This window comes from Mixophyes fleayi, chromosome 6, assembly GCF_038048845.1.
Source record: "Mixophyes fleayi isolate aMixFle1 chromosome 6, aMixFle1.hap1, whole genome shotgun sequence".
NCBI classification, from domain to species: Eukaryota; Metazoa; Chordata; class Amphibia; order Anura; family Limnodynastidae; genus Mixophyes; species Mixophyes fleayi.
The window spans coordinates 1,170,530-1,191,163 of NC_134407.1; the positions used below are offsets into that span (position 1 = coordinate 1,170,530).

The 20,634-nt window shown below is 42.1% G+C and overlaps 2 protein-coding genes across 8 annotated transcripts in view; one reads left to right on the top strand and one right to left on the bottom strand.

Annotated features, from left to right (window-relative positions):
• RAB11FIP2 (RAB11 family interacting protein 2) overlaps positions 1 to 18,616 on the top strand; it is a 35,091-nt gene extending 16,475 nt beyond the window's left edge. Inside the window, exons 2-5 of the mRNA XM_075215565.1 lie at positions 1,567 to 1,967; positions 3,371 to 3,815; positions 8,687 to 8,786; positions 16,633 to 18,616. Of these exons, the coding sequence (XP_075071666.1) occupies positions 1,567 to 1,967; positions 3,371 to 3,815; positions 8,687 to 8,786; positions 16,633 to 16,860 (1,174 nt within the window). The 3' untranslated portion in view covers positions 16,861 to 18,616. The remainder of the gene's footprint in view (positions 1 to 1,566; positions 1,968 to 3,370; positions 3,816 to 8,686; positions 8,787 to 16,632) is intronic.
• LOC142160698 (uncharacterized) overlaps positions 1 to 20,634 on the bottom strand; it is a 302,469-nt gene that overhangs the window by 39,463 nt on the left and 242,372 nt on the right. The gene's annotated exons all lie outside the window — the stretch shown is intronic.

Here is a 20,634-nt window from a genome sequence, read left to right on the forward strand (position 1 = left end):
CCAGAACGGGACGGGAATGGGTGTATGCACGTAGTCAGTGTACAGTAAGGATGAGCCAATCCGGAGCGCACACATCAGCGTCTGAGTCAAGCTGTGGTCACCTCTAAAGTATGTGTTATACTGTCGTATCACCTGCACCAGCTACAGGTCTGGTGTAAATGCTGATTGCTAGTGATGATGGCTGTGTATACATGTTAGTAGTAGACATTAATTACATCCTAAATAATATATTTCATGACAATTTATTTTTAAATTGTCATAAATGCCTATATTATTAACAGGTGACAATAATTGAATCGTTTTTATTTCTTCCTGTGGTTCTTTTGTGAGTTTATATCCCACGTATGTATTGTACGTATCCTGCAGTGTGATGTCTGTTAGAGCAGAGCGGACCTAGACCCGTATTCATCACCAGACGGATCTATACATCCGCTCCTTGTTGAATACAGACGTTTGTATACGCGATTTATGTGCATTTAAAAAAAAAAAAACAACGCACATTATGTTTGCATAGAGTTCCTTGATGAATCAGGTTCATTATCTGTATAGAAGATTATTACAAGAGCAGCTGACACTGGGATTAGAACCTGTGTCGTCAAAGTCTCTTAAACATAAGAACACATTGTGAGAACATCTATAAGTGTCACAGACACCTGAAGAACCCACCAGAGAGACCTGTAATCCCCGTATCAGTCCCGTGTGACCTTGAACAAGTCATGTAATACACGTTCTGTGTCGCCCACCCCGTTTCGGTATGACCTGTGGGGCAGCGCTGACTTTTCTGTCAGTATTTTCTATGATAAAGGCTGTCTTTGGGGGCAAGGTAAATGATGTACTTCCCAGATGTACTCCTCCCTTGGCATAACATTAGCTTTCAATGGTGGAAAACTGAGATTTAAAGTTATAGGTCATGAAGGGGTGCCAGGGCTTTATAAGCAGTCAGTATGACCTCTGAGCCCTTTACCATTCCAGTCACAAAACATTTTGGAGCCTCTAGAGAACATCATTGTAATTTACTTCCCTGATATTAAGCGGTAAGTCATCCTTCTATGAAGAGGACTATGGAGTCACCGGTAAAGGAGACAGCTCTGCCATTAGTAAGAGCTGTACTCAAAAAAATTCTTATTATGTTTTGTTAATTATTCTCAGCACTTAATATTTACTGGAAAAATGTTAGTGTTAGAACACCAAGAAATGGAAAATAGGCAAACACAGCAGTGTCTAGAGTCAACGTTAGAAAATAAAGCCACATAAATGTTTTCTCTTTTATGGATGTGCAATCGGTGGGCAGGTCCGCTTAGTCTTCTCAAGACAGCAGATTGGTCATATCCCTGGCTCAACTTAATGAGGTCTACTACAGACATTACAGCACAGACAAGATGACCTGATACTGAGGGGAAGGTTTCTGTAAAAATTGAGAACAGTATTAATGGAACTAAAATATTCAGGTTTTGGAGTTAACTAATACTATGCAATAAGCAGGTAACAATTATACCATGTTACATATAAATGATAGACAGTGACGATGTTAATTTCTCTTTGACACGTTGTATATATATCACTTAGGTGGTACAAGCTGGAGTCAAAGCAAGGGAAGACAAATAAAGACCGAGGAGATCTAAAAGTCAATATCCAGTTTATGAGAAACAACATGACAGCCAGTATGTTTGACCTCTCCATGAAGGACAAGACGCGTTCTCCATTTGCTCGTCTGAAGGACAAGATGAAAGGAAGGAAGACAGACGGATCTGACACCTCTTCTGCCATTATTCAAAGCACTAGCGACCTGCACAGCAGTCGTGACCCTGATGGTACAGAAAGCCAGGTCAAGAGTAAGCCCAAGAAGCCATTCCTGTTGGGACCTCAGCGCCTATCCTCTGCTCATTCCATGTCCGACTTGACTGGTCCTCCTTCTTCTCTACCTGTCAAGCAGACTTTAGACTCAATCAGCTCAGCAGAAGAGAGTGGTGAGTTCATGACAACAACTGTCCCTTCTACATTATCACTCCATGTCAGTACACATCTAACTCACAACATTGTCCTAAAGCTTTCTCATCATTTCCCATTTTAACCAAATTTTATAATAAAGCACAAGATGAAATAATGTACATAAATAATAGTAAATAGAAAGGTCTGAAATATTTCTGATTAGACTATAAAACATGAGAGAAAACAAAAGACTCACTGGTAAGAAGGTCAAAGGGATGTGGGCAATGCTGGTAAAGGAGAGGCAGGAGGTCTGTCCATGCACGGTGTCAGGAAAGGGAATAGTTGAGTGAATCATGGAAAGGAAGTTATAATACTTGTAAAACCCCAAGGTGTCGTCTGTAACAAAGGCTCGTACTTGCCTCAGAAAGGTTCTTCTCTCCCCTGTGCAGTGTCAGGGAGAACTAGTTTGATATTAATGTCTACATATGTTACCTGTGCAAGATTGTCACAATCACCCTTGGGAGGTAGGGGGTGTAGGTGCTGCATACGCTCTGTTCTCGCTGTTTCACATTCTTCCTAAACATCACCTTCAACGAGACATTTCCACATTTTGTCCACAAATTTAAGCTCCACAGCTGCCCATATATTATTGATTTGAACGTCCACAGAAATTGCTGTAGATAGTGTGTGTCATTAGTGACTGCGTTGTAGGCTTCTTTACTGACCACATTCTAGTTGTCATCATTGGCTATGTTCTAACTGTTATTACTGTCCGTGTTCTAAATATAATTATTATGCCACATACTAGCTATAATTACTGGCCATGTTATAGATATATCATCATTGGCCCTGTTCAAGATGTCATTATTGTCCATGTTGTATATATCAATACTGTCCTTGTTGTAGTGTGAATGATCTACATATAATGTATGATCTTGTTATAGGTGTTACTGTAGTGCATGATCTAGATATCATTACTGACAGACAATACTGTCCATGGTCTTGTGCATGATCTAGATAATATTACTGGCCATGTTCTAGATGTGATTATTACCTGTGTTCCTTATTCTAAATATCATTACTGGACGTTTAAGGTATTGTTACTGTCCATATTGTTCATATCATTACTAACCATGTAATAAATGTCACTGGCCATGTGCTCAGTGTCATGTCTGTTTATACCGTATGCCAGCACTAAGGGGCATATTCAATTAGTTTTCCAGTTTGCAGTAACTTGTGTTACTCTATGGGGTGGGCGTGAAAATCCACGCTATTGCGGTACCGTGGATTGCCTTCGCGGCCCGTTTTGGCGCGTTACTGCGGACCGGAAACTAATTGAATACACCCCCTAAGAGTCAAAACCGAACTTACTGAATTGTGGCTGTTATTACTGTCCATTTTCTAAGTCTGTCCACTCCTACGGGTCATTACTATTTTCTAGGAAACCTCAAGTCACCTCACAGAAGAACACTGAGTGCAGACACCTCAAAAGACAACCCGCACGAAGGCAATGACTCTAGAGTAGACTGGACGGGTGTAAGCGGCAATGACCCGGTTCTCGGTGCTTCTATTCCTCATAAATTTGCAACATTACCCAGACAATGGGCCCCCAATGATGATCATTCTGAGGCATTGGAGAGCGCAGGCAGGGGTGGAACTGGGAGTACATCTCTGGGGTTTTTCTCCAAAACAGCAGAAGGAAAGAAGGAGGGGAAGAAGAGGGACAAAGTGAGCCTGTTTGAGAGAGTAACCGGGAAAAAAGAAGCAAAGAGATCTGATCGTCACAGCCAGGACATCTCAGACTGGGGGCTAGAAAGCAGAACCCAGATGTCCAGTTATGAGTCCACCAATCCCTTCAGGGTGGGAAGCCATGTGTCAGAACAACGGTAACTAGATCACTTTATTATTTTACATATTACTGCTCAATACAGTGTAACAACAGATCACAAGATCGTTCAGCTTCATCCTCTCTTCCATACAACAATGGAGTCATTGGGTTCATCACTGAACCACTCATTCCATAGGCGTATTGCTTTCTCTTCATATATCTCCCTATGTATTATACAGAGAGACTCTTAGCACTATACACACAGGGATTTCTTGGCTTGTTGTCAGGACCTCTCCAGCCAGCCTGGTGCATTATGGGGAGACAGGCTGCTCGGCTAATCAGCTTATGTGAAAATTTCTCAATTTGCAGCTGGCGACAGGTGTGAATGTAGAAAGTGCCTTTAATTTGAATGTGTCGTCAGAACCTCGACAGAGGACCCAGAGAAGTTATTAGCAAGGTCGCTGGGGGCAGGGAATGGGTAATTAGACAGGCCCTGGGAGATGGAGTTTAGGTAATTAAGGAAGCTTATTGCACTGGACATTGAGTTAGTTACAAATAATGTAATATCCGGATAAATGAAGTTATACCAGCACACGATGACTTAGGGAAAAAAATCAACACGCAAACTTCTAGACATCATAAACATAAATACTGAAACCCATATATTACTACAGTAGTTCTGCATCCGTCACAGGGAAAAGATGACATAGTGCACAGTGAATCCCTATATCAAAATATTACTGACATACTGGGTGATATTCATGATACAAGGGAAATAGGAGGTGCCATAAGCAGCCAATCAAATGTTATCTTTTACTTTCTAAAGCTTATTTTATCTTTGCAGTAGTTGTCATAGACTTTCATACATGTACATAACGTATTTCCCCTTCCTAAACAGTGTTTACTATCTCGTATAATCCCTTAGTCTGTAAATAATATAATTACTCCCAAACTCTAATAATATTAATCTTAACAAACTCTGACCGACTACAAAATTAAGTTTCTGCCTTCATCCTGCTGGTCAGAGAACATAGAGATATTGAGCAGTATTTTATAAAAGTGTCGGGATCTGAAAATGGATTTAGAAATGTCTGTAATAGAGCAGTTTCCGTTCCTCCTCCTTTATAGTATCCCCTCATTGTCTGGACGCTGAAAATTAATCTGCAGGATCCACATAAAACTGTCCAATGTTCCTCCCACCTTACATGTGAATCCACAAAGATCGATTACTTCACCATTGTCAGAGTAGAGGAATACTAATGTTATATGTACCTCATTATCAGCATTGGTATTATGTAAGAGGTGACTAATTAAAGAACACTGAGTACATGACTTATTATCACCTTTTATTTATAAGACGCCATACATAGGGGTTTGGAACATACAACATGATTGCATATGTACATACAGATAAGAACAGTGGGTACATATAAGCAGAATAATAAATGCATGGATGCAACTGACAGAACAAATCGCATGGCTAACATAGATAATTCAGTATTAGACAAAATAGGACCACAGAGGATAACGAGAGTGGGCAGACATGAGACACAGGGTAGAAGACCTAGCCCATGAAGCTTACATTCTAAAGGTAGGGATTACTAAAAGTCAATAGGAGGGCTAAGGTCGTGTAAAATCCAGGAGATATGACAGCGGCACTGTAATCCTAGTGATATGACAGTGGTACTGTAATCCTAGTGATATGACAGCAGCACTGTAATCCTAGTGATATGACAGCGGTACTGTAATCCTAGTGATATGACAGCGGTACTGTAATCCTAGTGATACGACAGCGGTACTGTAATCCTAGTGATATGACAGCGGTACTGTAATCCTAGTGATATGACAGCGGCACTGTAATCCTAGTGATATGACAGCAGCACTGTAATCCTAGTGATATGACAGCGGTACTGTAATCCTAGTGATATGACAGCGGCACTGTAATCCTAGTGATATGACAGCGGCACTGTAATCCTAGTGATATGACTGTAATCCTAGTGATATGACAGCGGCACTGTAATCCTAGTGATATGACAGCGGCACTGTAATCCTAGTGATATGACAGTGGTACTGTAATCCTAGTGATATGACAGCGGCACTGTAATCCTAGTGATATGACAGCGGCACTGTAATCCTAGTGATATGACAGCGGTACTGCAATCCTAGTGATATGACAGCGGTACTGTAATCCTAGTGATATGACAGCGGCACTGTAATCCTAGTGATATGACAGCGGTACTGTAATCCTAGTGATATGACAGCGGTACTGTAATCCTAGTGATATGACAGCGGCACTGTAATCCTAGTGATATGACAGCGGTACTGTAATCCTAGTGATATGACAGTGGTACTGTAATCCTAGTGATATGACAGCGACACTGTAATCCTAGTGATATGACAGCGGCACTGTAATCCTAGTGATATGACAGCGGCACTGTAATCCTAGTGATATGACAGTGGTACTGTAATCCTAGTGATATGACAGTGGTACTGTAATCCTAGTGATATGACAGCGGCACTGTAATCCTAGTGATATGACAGCGGCACTGTAATCCTAGTGATATGACAGCGGCACTGTAATCCTAGTGATATGACAGCGACACTGTAATCCTAGTGATATGACAGCGACACTGTAATCCTAGTGATATGACAGTGGTACTGTAATCCTAGTGATATGACAGCGGCACTGTAATCCTAGTGATATGACAGCGGTACTGTAATCCTAGTGATATGACAGCGGTACTGTAATCCTAGTGATATGACAGCAGCACTGTAATCCTAGTGATATGACAGCGGTACTGTAATCCTAGTGATATGACAGCGGCACTGTAATCCTAGTGATATGACAGCGGTACTGTAATCCTAGTGATATGACAGCGGTACTGTAATCCTAGTGATATGACAGCGGCACTGTAATCCTAGTGATATGACAGCGGTACTGTAATCCTAGTGATATGACAGCAGCACTGTAATCCTAGTGATCGGTACTGTAATCCTAGTGATATGACAGCAGCACTGTAATCCTAGTGATATGACAGCGGTACTGTAATCCTAGTGATACGACAGCGGTACTGTAATCCTAGTGATATGACTGTAATCCTAGTGATATGACAGCAGCACTGTAATCCTAGTGATATGACAGCAGCACTGTAATCCTAGTGATATGACAGCGGTACTGTAATCCTAGTGATATGACAGCAGCACTGTAATCCTAGTGATATGACAGCGGTACTGTAATCCTAGTGATATGACAGCGGCACTGTAATCCTAGTGATATGACAGCGGTACTGTAATCCTAGTGATATGACAGCGGCACTGTAATCCTAGTGATATGACAGCGGCACTGTAATCCTAGTGATATGACAGCGACACTGTAATCCTAGTGATATGACAGCGACACTGTAATCCTAGTGATATGACAGTGGTACTGTAATCCTAGTGATATGACAGCGGCACTGTAATCCTAGTGATATGACAGCGGCACTGTAATCCTAGTGATATGACAGCGGTACTGTAATCCTAGTGATATGACAGTGGTACTGTAATCCTAGTGATATGACAGCAGCACTGTAATCCTAGTGATATGACAGCGGTACTGTAATCCTAGTGATATGACAGCGGCACTGTAATCCTAGTGATATGACAGCGGTACTGTAATCCTAGTGATATGACAGCGGTACTGTAATCCTAGTGATATGACAGCGGCACTGTAATCCTAGTGATATGACAGCGGCACTGTAATCCTAGTGATGGTACTGTAATCCTAGTGATATGACAGCGGTACTGTAATCCTAGTGATATGACAGCAGCACTGTAATCCTAGTGATCGGTACTGTAATCCTAGTGATATGACAGCAGCACTGTAATCCTAGTGATATGACAGCGGTACTGTAATCCTAGTGATACGACAGCGGTACTGTAATCCTAGTGATATGACAGCGGTACTGTAATCCTAGTGATATGACAGCGGTACTGTAATCCTAGTGATATGACAGCAGCACTGTAATCCTAGTGATATGACAGCGGCACTGTAATCCTAGTGATATGACAGCGGCACTGTAATCCTAGTGATATGAGCACTGTAATCCTAGTGATATGACAGCGGTACTGTAATCCTAGTGATATGACAGTGGTACTGTAATCCTAGTGATATGAGCACTGTAATCCTAGTGATATGACAGCGGTACTGTAATCCTAGTGATATGACAGTGGTACTGTAATCCTAGTGATATGAGCACTGTAATCCTAGTGATATGACAGCGGCACTGTAATCCTAGTGATATGACAGTGGTACTGTAATCCTAGTGATATGAGCACTGTAATCCTAGTGATATGACAGCGGTACTGTAATCCTAGTGATATGACAGCGACACTGTAATCCTAGTGATATGACAGCGGCACTGTAATCCTAGTGATATGACAGCGGTACTGTAATCCTAGTGATATGACAGCGGCACTGTAATCCTAGTGATATGACAGCGACACTGTAATCCTAGTGATATGACAGCGGCACTGTAATCCTAGTGATATGACAGCGGCACTGTAATCCTAGTGATATGACAGTGGTACTGTAATCCTAGTGATATGACAGTGGTACTGTAATCCTAGTGATATGACAGCGGTACTGTAATCCTAGTGATAAAGCAACAGCAATACAATGATAATATTATACTATTTCCCTATCACAGCACCGAGTGGGGATTTACGTTTGTGTTTCTTACTATATTGCTTGCATTGAATTGGAGAAGGATGATCTTAGAACGTCAGACATTGGCAGAGGGTACAGAATACACATATACTATATTTTATAGGTACTGGGATTATTTCTTACTAAGAGTAATAGTAATGTAGCCACAAAGTACTTACTGCAGATTATATACTGACTTCGCCATATTGGATTGTGACTGTAGTAGGTGATTTATCTTTCAGCTCTCATACGAAGCTTTCATCGTCCGACGGTCCAGTTACAGCACAACTCCGAAGTAACAACCGGGGGCTGGACATTTACCCAACGCTCCAAGGACAGTCGGTAAGACATTTGTGCTGTGATTTGACCCTTTTGGAGTTTATTGTGGGGTCTCCACAGTGTGCTCCTGTGCCCCCAAGATGAGCCTGACCTCTTTTTGGAGGTTCCTGTCTGGTCTGTGGTCTTTAACATGTGCTCTTGGGCCCCAAAGTGAACTTGACCCTTTTGGAGGTGCCTGTCTAGTCTGTCCACTTTTTGATAGTTCCTCTCTGGTCTGGGATCCCCAACATGTGTTCCTCTGGCACCCCAGGTGAGCTTGTCAGCCTGTCAGGTCTGGGTTCTCCACTGTGTGCTACAGGGTCCCAATAGTGAGCTTGTCCGCTCTTATGAGGAGCTGGGGTAGTCTCTGCTCTCTAGTGTTTAGTATGTGTGCAGCCAATGCTCTCACTGTCAGAGTTAGAGACATCTATATGCTGCGGATCGTTCAATGTATACAAGGCAAACAGTTACTAAGAAAGTTGTCTTGTTTTTAGTATTTACACTATATTTATATTAGACAGAGACATCTGTTATTATGTGGCTGGTGAGTCTGTGCTCCATCCTCTGGCTACACATGGGTCACAGCAACTCTACTTTCTATTTATTTTTTAGGAAAATTGTAGCTTCCATATTGGCGCTGCTCTAAAGGTAAAACGCTGCAGTCACTGGGGACCAAAGTCACTTATTTGTTACAGAGAAGATTATTCTCCAATCAGCCTCTTTGTAAGACTTATTATAAGGCCAGAGTAGCCCCAAACCAGAGAAACAACAATGAAACATTGTATCAATGTCTTGTCCCTACTTCCTGTTTATATAATGTATAAGATCATACGAAAGGAAGAAATTACAGGTGAATGGAGTCATTGCATTCTCAGGTCTGGGAACTTTTATTCTGAGTTACAGGATTTTGTTACTGCTACTAGAGATAACACGGCTTGTTTTAGTAATTCTTCGCTTTCTGGTATGATGTGGGCAGACAGTGGTTCACTCCTTCGGACACCTGCGTATTCTGTGCACTGATCCAGGCATCACAGTGTATCTAGGGCCATCGCCAGCCTCTCTCCACAGGAAATAGTGTGAGATCGCTTTCACTTTCTGCCCTAATTAGAACTTGGAGAAGATACAAAGGTGAGATTCCTGGACTATGTCTCTTATCTGTTCCCTTTGGTGTCTGTATCCTGGGAATCACTGCTGCAGCGGGTTTCACATATCCTCATAGTCATCTGCGCTCTGTGAATTCTACATAGGTGCCGGTTTCTCAGACATTAACCCACTACCCATATGTAAAAAACAACCTTCAGATGAGTGTATGCATATCAGTCCGGGGTGAGCTCGCAGTCGGATCCATGGGTGGCTGATTTACATACTTATACACAATACAAACATGAAAGCGGCTCAGTGCTGGATATACAATTCTAGGCAGATAAAAGATCCATGGCACAGGTAGAATTGTAAGGTTAGCAGCTGCGTTGTCAGTCACCAATCATAAATCAGCCATTGGTGACTGGCGTTTCTGTGCCGCTACTGGTGGTGTGGTACGGTTGGAATGAGGGGAGACCACGAAAGGTGGACACATGAAGGTGGAAGTTATTGAGACAGCAGCTGCCACCATGGAGGCCAGATCACCAAGGGAGGACCCTGGCCTCAACTGTTCTGTTTATTGGAGAGTACACTGAGTTTATGAACAGACAGTGGTCCAGTTATTGGTATGGGTAGATGGTGGGATGGTTAGTACAGTTACCGTGATTTAACAATGAATTAAGAATTGTCTAGTTTCTTGTAAAATTTTGATAAAATAATGGCAAAAACACGTATTTCATACTTTATATAAACGTATTTTTTTTATTTAACAGCTTTTGCATGCATTAGGTTACCATATACCTCTGCTAGGTTTGGTTTCTTGACTGATAGACAAGCTCTAATCCCAAATACTGAGAGGCGCCTACATACAGTTTTTAAAGAAACGTTGGCTCCTGCTTCCTTCTACATCATTATCACGCGTTTTCAGTTCTCAGACTCTGACGTGAAAGGTTAGAAGAGCGTCTAATTTCACGTCCATTCATGCAAGAATGTTGTTTACATCATATACTATAAATCATCATCATCATTTATTTATATAGCGCCACTAATTTCGCTCCCTATTTTTGATGTACAAACCTTAAAAATACACAAAAATTTAAAAATTCCAAATTTATTGTAAGTAAAAAGTGGTACAGTACTATTTACCAACTATTATATATATATATATCTATCCTAAAACATCAAAAAAGAAGGGGCGCTTCCATGGTGTATTATCCAAGTTACAAGTTTTATTCCAAACAATAAAATTGCACGTAGCAGATAGTAAAAATATTCAGGCATAGATAGTACACGCCTCCTGATGAAGTCCTAAGTGATGAAACGCGTAGAGGTGACTGTGGAGACTCTCTGATTTCGAGCTAATTCAGATAGAGCTGTTCGTATGTGGATATCAGATTTGAGCTGTTGTACTATCTATGCCTGAATATTTTTACCATCTGCTACGTGCAATTTTATTGTTTGGAATAAAACTTTTAACTTGGATAATACACCATGGAAGCGCCCCTTCTTTTTTGATGTTTTAGGAGTGTTGGTTATTCCCATGTGGAGATCAGAAGATAGAAGGGAAGGACACGCAGATTTCATCCTGCTGTTGTTTTGAAATACAGTGAAACAAAGACTGTTCACGAATAAGCACGCTGAGACTTTATTATCCATTTTCATTGGACTTGCGCACACCGACTGTTGGTATATATATATATATATATATATATATATATATATATATATATATATATATGTTAACCCGTGCATGATACTCATGCATTCTAGTCAAATCAAGCTACTTAAGGTGTTAAAAAGGTTCTTGTCATGCATTTGGGCCTAGCCCAGGCCTCCTCAGGGGAAGAGCGTTACTTCCCGACGCAAGCGCCCTTTTTTAACGTGGTTTTGTCTACATGTCACCACCTCATCATTTTTCTCCATCACCTCATCCTTCATCGCCACATCCTTCATCAAGCTACTTAAGGTGTTAAAAACTCCCCACTGTCACCCCCGGCAACCACCAACCACTCCCAACTGTCACTTCTCCTTCAAGAAATATATAGGTCAGTGTATAACTCTGCCCAGCAGGTGGCGCTGCAGCTTGGTTTTTTTTTTTCCCACACACTCCACTAGGCATTTATATAGTAGATTATATATATATATGGGTAGAAAGTGGTATTCTTACCAGTTTTGGGAATATTCTGATAGGGTTGTGATTAACAGTTACCTGTGTAAGTAGAGGGTGACACAGTTACTAATTCAATATGATTAGAGAGTGCCACAGTTATTCATTCAGTAACTAATAGACAGTTACCAATTCAGTAACTATTAAATGTTATTCACATGACCTGGAGTGGGATGACCCGCTCTTACATGTCCTGGAGTGGGGAGAACAGAATAACTGTTACAGGTCCTGAGGCAGGGAGGGTGGGTTAACTGGTAGTCACATGCCCTGAAGTGGGAGAGTAGTATAACTGGTAGTCACATACCCTTGAGTGGGAAATCCAGTATCCACATGCCCTGGGCTGGGGAAAGTAGGATAACTGGTACTCACATGCCCTGAGGTGGGAAAAGTAGGATAACTGGTACTCACATGGTCTGGGGTGGGTAGAATAACTGATAATCGCATGCCCTGTGGTGGGGAGAGAAGGATAACTGGCACATGCCCTGGAATCGGGTATTTGGTATCTCATGTCCTTAGGTGGTGAGAGTAAGATAACTAGTACTATCATGCCCTGGGGTGGGGAAAGTAGGATAGCTGGTACTCTCATACCCTTAAGTGGGATAACTAGTACTCGCATGCCCTGGGTTGGTGGAATAGAATAATTGGTACTCACATGCCCTGCAGTAAGGAGAGTAAGATTACTGGTACGATCATGCACTGGGGTGGGGAGAGTAGGATAACTGGTAGCACATACCCTGCAGTAGGGAGAATAGGATAACTAGTACATGCCCTGGAGTGGGGTAACTGATACTCTTATGCACTGGGGTTGGAAGAGTTGAATAATTGGTGCTCACATGGCCTGTGGTGGGAAGAGTAGGATAACTAATAATCACATGCCCTTTGGTAGGATAAATGGCGCATACCCTGGAATGGGGTAACTGGTACTCTCATGCCCTGCGGTGGTGTGAGTAAGATAACTGGTACTCACTTGGCCTGCAGTCGGGAGATTAGGATAACTGGTACATGCACTGGAGTGGGGCAACTGTTACTCTCATGACCTGGGGTGGAAAGAGTAGGATAATAGGATAACTCTCTTAGATCTACCTCTAAGCTGTGCCTTGTCTCGTCTCTGGTAACCACCTCTCCCTCCCATCTATAAGACTTCTCCCGTGCTGCTCCCCACTTATGGAATTCCCTACCACGCTCAATCAGACTTTCCCACAGTCTTCAAATCTTTAGATGCTCTTTAAAAACCCATCTCTTCTTTAGAGGTGACCTCATCCCTGATAACACTACTCACACTAATACACCCTCACAGCTGTCCTCATCTCCACTCTAAGGGGTAAATGTATCAAAGTGCGAGTTTGCCAGCGTGTTTAAAACGCGGCAAATCGCAGGTGTTTACCCGCGAGTTTTTTTTTAAAAAATGGAAATGTATCAAGCTGCGATTTTGAGACTCATGTTCAAAATCGCTGGTCATCTCTGGCGATTTTGAGCGATGTAAACACTCACGAGTTTAGCAAACTCGCCTGTGACAGTGAGTTGTCAACACATCACTGTTACACTGGCCCTGGTTAAAAGTTAAAGAATAGATAAAAGTAAAAAAAAAAAAAAAAGCGTGGGGTCCCCCCGCCATTTATGCTTAACCCTAGTGCTGCCTGACTAGTGCTGGTCCTGTGAAAATCTGGGAAAAATTTTGGGTGGGGTTCCCCCGATTTTCACTTTACCAGCACTAGGCAAACCAGCCAGGGTTGGCTGATAGCACTAGGGCTCTTCCTACTAGACCCTGGGCTGTGGGTAGTTGGGTAATACTGCGAGAAAGTGTTAAAAAAACAAACTGACACCAATTTTTTTTGTGGAACTACAAGTCCCAGCCAGCCAGGTTGCCCTAAAAACTGTGCCCATGCTGTTGCTTGTATAACTACAAGCACCAGCATACCCACGGCAACCAGGGCATGTTGGCACTTGGAGAACCACAAGTGCCAACATGCCCTGACATCCCTGGCTTGCTGGGACCTGTAGTTCCACCAAAAAAAAAGTTTACAAAACAACTCCCTCATAAAAACCACAAACATTTATTAAAAATAAAAACCCCACAATAAATAAACTAACCACCCTCTTTTTAACCACATCTATTTATTAAAAAAAAAAAAAAAAACAAATACTCACCAATGATGTTTTCTTTCTTCATCCAAACTTCCAGCCTTGCCCCAGTCCCTTAATATTTATACCTCCAATCTTGCCGGCTTGCCCCAGTCCCAGCCATTTTGTACTTCCAAAAACGATAGAAGAAAAGCAGGAACACTTCGCCCAGAAGGGCCCCATATTTGTAAGATCCCGACTCTGTGTACTTGATTGCAGAAAAAAAAAAAAAACTTTCACCGCCGCAAACACCTCCTACCTAGTTGGAGGTCCGAATCGCAATGCCCTTACGTTGGTTGCGTAAGTTAAAACTACAGTATAATGTGATTTTCCCACGCTAGTGGGGAAATCACATAATACTGTACCTAGAGCTTACTCAAGTAACGTAGCTCATTGCGCATGCGCTACACTACTTGCGTAAGCTGTAATACAGTAAATACTGGGATGTTTGTTAGTATGATCGTATAATACTTGCAGTTCCTTCTTCGATGCATTAAAAACACAGGTAGCCACCTGATTAGATTCTTCTCCCTTCGTTCCTTGCTCCTCACATAGGAGACAAACCACATGTGAGAGGGAGAGACTGTGATTGGCTGAGGAGCTGGATATAAGGAGCTGTGCTTTTCATTTCATATATGTTTTGATAAAGTTCGGTTGAACGAAACGCGTCAGTAAGACTGTTGTTTGTATTTTAAGGTATAATAAACCTTGATAATTTATTATACTTTGCCGCTTGTGTCCAGTTACTAACTCTGCCATCTGTATATGTTTCACTGATTTCTTACAAGGTATTAGAGCGCTTTCATTAAAATCATATTTAACTGGTACTCTCATGCCCTGGGTTGGGAAGAGTAGGATAACTGGTAGTCATATGGCTTGGGATGATTAGTGTAGGATAACTGGTATTCACATGCCCTGGAGTTGGTAAGCTGACACCAATTTGTAATAAGCGGCTTGCAATGTACTCAGTCGGTTATAGCACCCTATGTACTGACCCTATCCGTGCCCTGATGACCATCAATGGAAAGGACCAATTAGGTAAATAAATGTGTCCTTGTGCCGATGTATCAGTGTGAATCATCACATTTAATTGGCCTCTCTCTGAGCACCTGCAGCTTTTAATGATGTTTTCCAGACTAGGAGCAGGGATATGAGAGGGAGGGCTGAGGATGCAGCCGCTATCTTTCTGCTGTGCGGGAGCCTGTAATTCCTCCACAAACATATGGAAAGATTTACTTCTGCCCCTTCCCCCCCTCGTCTCCGCTGCTCACCATCATCCTCCCAGGTGACACATTCACAGATTACATTTCTGTGTTAGGAGTTTTATATCTTTTCTATTTACATAAGTAACCACAACTAGAGTCGTTAAGGCCATAATTAGCTTTTTATAAAAGTGTACCTGTAAATCTGTGTCTGCTGGAAGCTGCAGTAGGAAATGCTAAAATGGTGGGAAATGATAAAGAGCTGCTGAGAGGACTTATCCTCAGTGCTCGTCATTACACAACTTGTGGCATTGGTCACTGACCGGCTCACAGCCTCATTGCAGCTGTAATTCTCAGTCCAAGGGGGCAGCCAGGGGATGGGGGGCAGCAGGGGATGGGGGCAGCAGGGAATGGGGGGCAGCAGGGGATGGTGGGCAGCAGGGGATGGTGGGCAGCAGGGGATGGGGGCAGCAGGGGATGGGGGCAGCAGGGGATGGGGGGCAGCAGGGGATGGGGGCAGCAGGGGATGGGGCAGCAGGGGATGGGGGGCAGCAGGGGATGGGGGCAGCAGGGGATGGGGGCAGCAGGGGATGGGGGGCAGCAGGGGATGGGGGCAGCAGGGGATGGTGGGCAGCCAGGGGATGGGGGCAGCAGGGGATGGGGGCAGCAGGGGATGGGGGCAGCAGGGGATGGGGGGCAGCAGGGGATGGGGCAGCAGGGGATGGGGGCAGCAGGGGATGGGGCAGCAGGGGATGGGGGGCAGCAGGGGATGGGGGCAGCAGGGGATGGGGGGCATTCATGGAAACTTATGCACAGGTAACAAATTCTGCCCAAAGTGACAGAATCTGTGAGGCCCAGCCACTTATTTTGCACCAGTTTTTATATTGATCGCAGTGTACCGATCTATCCACAGAGAGAAATGACCTCCTGCAAGACACATGACCATCACACATGCATTCCCATCTTACATACGTGTTTGCTTTGGGCTCATTCAGTACAATGGTACAGAACACATGCCATAATTACTGCCATAGAGTGAATCAGCACTAGACTGATAAAAGCCGAGGTATGATTGGCTGCAATTAATTACAGGCCAGCATTGCACTTTACACCGGGTTACCTAATAACCTGCAAATATAGATGCATCAGATACATTGAATTCACAGATGGACGTACCTTCTCTGATGTATGGTGATTACAGAAACACATTCAACCTTCTTAAAATTCTTAAATTATTTTTTTTTGTGATAATGAGAAAGACTGACACTGATGAAACGATTTTCATATATTTCCTCCCTAGGATAAAAATCCATTTGAGGGTGCCGGTCCCTACAGCCACCTGACTCGTACGGAGGTAGAGCGGGAACTGGCCAAGCACAAGGACCTCCTCAGGAAGAAGGACAGCCACATACGAGAGCTGGAGGACTATATTGACAACTTGTTGGTACGGGTAATGGAAGAGACGCCCAGCATCCTGCGAGTGCCTTATGTGCCATCCAGGAAAGCTGGAAAATTCACTCAGAGCTAGCCGGTCACTAATATGAGCACTCAGAAAGCTGCAGCATACAACTTCCCTGTACGCCTCATTAATGCAGTGTCCGCACTTCAGTCTGTTCTAACTGAATGATTAAACAATACAGCTCCAATCACACAACTGAAATGAAGTATAATAGAAACGTGTCCCAGTTGATGCATTAACACACCCAGAGATCCCAGGGGTACACACTCTGCTATGTGGTGCTACCATATGAGATTAGTGGAGAGACTCAATTTCCTTTAAGGTCTTAGAGAAAGTAACTGTGGCTAAGGACAACCAACTGCGTATGGAACTAACAATCACTCTCATCTTGTCTGATATACTCATTACTCACGTCCCTGGCAGACCTCTACCTTTCTTCCCTTCATAGTGTTATGTTTATGTGCTGCGCGCAATTGTGGCTCATTAATGATTGTATAATGGTACAAATGTGACACTCAAAGAAATGCTGCAGTTTTTACGTATAACCTTTTACAGTTACCAAAATAACTGGATAATTAAAAAAAAACAGTGAAATGTATTATAATAACACATGTGACTCCTCCACTTAACCCTATTTATTGAGGTTATGATTGTATTTACACCAACCTGCCAAGTATAACATTGTCATATACTCCTCTACCAGTCATATCATGGCATTCTCTCGTTCTTCAGCTCTTTTCTTAATGCACTTGGCAGTAAGAAGCAGCAACATTTATTGTCCAGATCTTAACTTTAGTTCACATCCGGTCAATAATAGCTTCCCTGGAACTTCTGGTATATTTACCTGGCACTGAAATTGGGTAATACAACTACAAACTAAACAAAATAACCATTAGAGCTGAAACCCTTTGATGCTACAACTGAAAGCTTGGAGGGCCCACCCTACAGCTGGTGACATATCCAGAAGGTTTCTGACGATCTAATGGTCTCCGATGTTCAGAGGTGGGACATTCATGCTGACCATTGTGTGATATGCTCAGTGCACACTGATTAACTACAGGCCTTATTCTATATGATGTCAGCAGATCTTACTATCCAGCTGTAACCAACATCACGTGACAACAAACATAAGTACTTAGACGCTGTAAGCTACTATTTGTGGATTCTCATTGATGGCCCAGTTACACGTGTGTATGATTTCAGCAAGCAGAGGTCTTCTTAGGCCCGGAGGAAGAAGTTACATTCACATCCAATAAGAGAGTCAGAGACAGTAGTACAGAAGAAATCACATTCTCCCAGGTCTAAGCCTGCTTCATATCACGGTGACAGATCACCGTTGCAGATCATGTAGACATGACGAGAGAGATTCAGTGCCTGGACCAATCACTAGAACAAGTCTTAGCTCAGGAAGTGATGACATCTCTATACAGCTCATGGAGTCCATAGATCTTGGTAAACTATGCAAGAACTGGTGTCCAAGTGTTTTTTGTTGCCATTGTGTTTCCTGCCACTATGAGGATGTCTCTGGCCTATGCGGCCCATAATAAGCACACAGATACACTGTACAGAAGCCCACAATGGATGAGAACCTCATGTCCTGGATCACAGAGAAAGTGTTACTAAAAGCTGCCAATGGAAAATGCTGTTACAAGTTATTTTCAAACTTTATAAAGATACAATGTAAAGCATCCCGACTCCTAACTAATGAGTTTAGTGACTTGTACGTTGTTCTTATTTTCAGATACTTTTAAAAATCTGCATTACAATTGTCCCAATCTTCTTTGTGTTTTATAAAGGTGTTGTAACGATTTCCTCCCACACTGTACTGTTCATGTCTTCAGATTCCCTTATTCCTAAAAGTGTTATTAGATTTCTGTAGATTTGTTTTCTTCTGGTCCTTCTCATTGTGATTACACTACTTCCATATTGATGTAAGATGATTATTGCACATATCTAGGGCTGATGCATGAAATAGACTCACACGACCCTGAACCGCAGATGGAAATTGTGATCCTGTGACTTGTCCTTCAGGTCAACCTTAAAATCCCTAGTCGTATCCAGATTAAGCCTAAAACCGCAATAAAGCATAGAGACAGACTTCATACTGGCAACTGGACTAGTCCCTGACTTCCAGTCCTTTCTGGAATCTATCTACAGTGTCAGTCAATGACAACCGCTCAGTCGCTCTGAGCTTACTGTAAAGAATCCTTCCAGAGCTGGAAGTTACAATAAGGGGTGACAGGTGACTTAATATCTTCTGATATTGAGATTATCAGAGAGTTGTGTGTTTGGTCCTCATTTTGATTTTAATGAACACGTTCTGTACCGTTTACTATTGATATTTTGGTGTTGATGTTACAGTTTCCAATCAGCTTCTTGTTCTCTTTTACTTTTATTGCATTCCATGTAACTCCCTGATTAAGAATCATTGCAGACCTCTGACCCCCAGCTGAATGTCCCTGTCCTGCAGGACCAGGGCATAAGCTTTTGAAGCATGAGGGGATCTCAGACTTCTTAGAAAAATAGTAAGGTCAGTTTAAAGTGATTTTGAGAACTTCATTTAGTTTTATTATTATCTTTCATGTATAAAGCACCAACACGTTCCACATTCCCTATTGTGCAGCACATAAACGGAGGAATATATACTGCCACCTGGAGTTAGGGGACCATACTGGAAGACAAGCTGAAACCGATACAGAAGTATCGGGAGTACCAGGCAGGGACGTCAACAGGTAACATGAAAAAGATCAGGACAACCTCAGCTAGAGAACTATTCAAATTATTAGAGACTGCGTCAGAGAACAGACAAACAGTGTTCATGAATTTCTGTCTCACAAATGTAACATTTGGAGACAGAAATTAGTGCTGAGGAAATGAAGGCACAAAGTTCTAAAGGAATGAAATGGGGGAAATGGTGTCAGTGTGCATATCTGAATGCAACACCCCAATCATTTATAGAGAGATATATGGAGACATCTGTAATATAACCTATGTACACATAAGCCTGGAGGATGTCAGGTGCTGAGCGGTGATACACTGACACCAAACTGTCTGTGTGACCAGTGAGATGATGTTCTGTGAAAAAGGTGTTGTAGAATAAAGATGTCATAAGGGAAAGATGGAGGTGGGCTGGAGAGATGACAAAATATCAATCGTCCCTAAAGAGTTGTGTTTTCAGGTTTTTTAAAGGTTTGAACTATGTGAGACAATATATGAATGAAAGAGTTGTGCAAGGTCAGAGAATTACTGCAGGTGAGAATGAGATGCGATAATTTGTCACTGTTATATCTATAATACCGGTGATTCCCTACAGTTATAAATTATCACTATAATATCTGTATTACTGGTGTCCCTACAGTTACAGTTATAGTTTATCACTGTTATATCTATATTACTGGTGATTCCCTACAGTTATAGTTTATCACTGTTATATCTATATTACCGGTGATTCCCTACAGTTATAATTTATCACTGTTATATCTATATTACCGGTGATTCACTACAGTTATAATTTATCACTGTTATATCTATATTACTGGTGTCCCTACAGTTACAGTTATAGTTTATCACTGTTATATCTATATTACCGGTGATTCCCTACAGTTATAGTTTATCACTGTTATATCTATATTACCGGTGATTCCCTACAGTTATAATTTATCACTGTTATATCTATAATATCGGTGATTCACTACAGTTATAATTTATCACTGTTATATCTATATTACCGGTGTCCCTACAGTTATAGTTTATCACTGTTATATCTATATTACCAGTGATTCCCTACAGTTATAGTTTATCACTGTTATATTTATATTACTGGTGATTCCCTACAGTTATAGT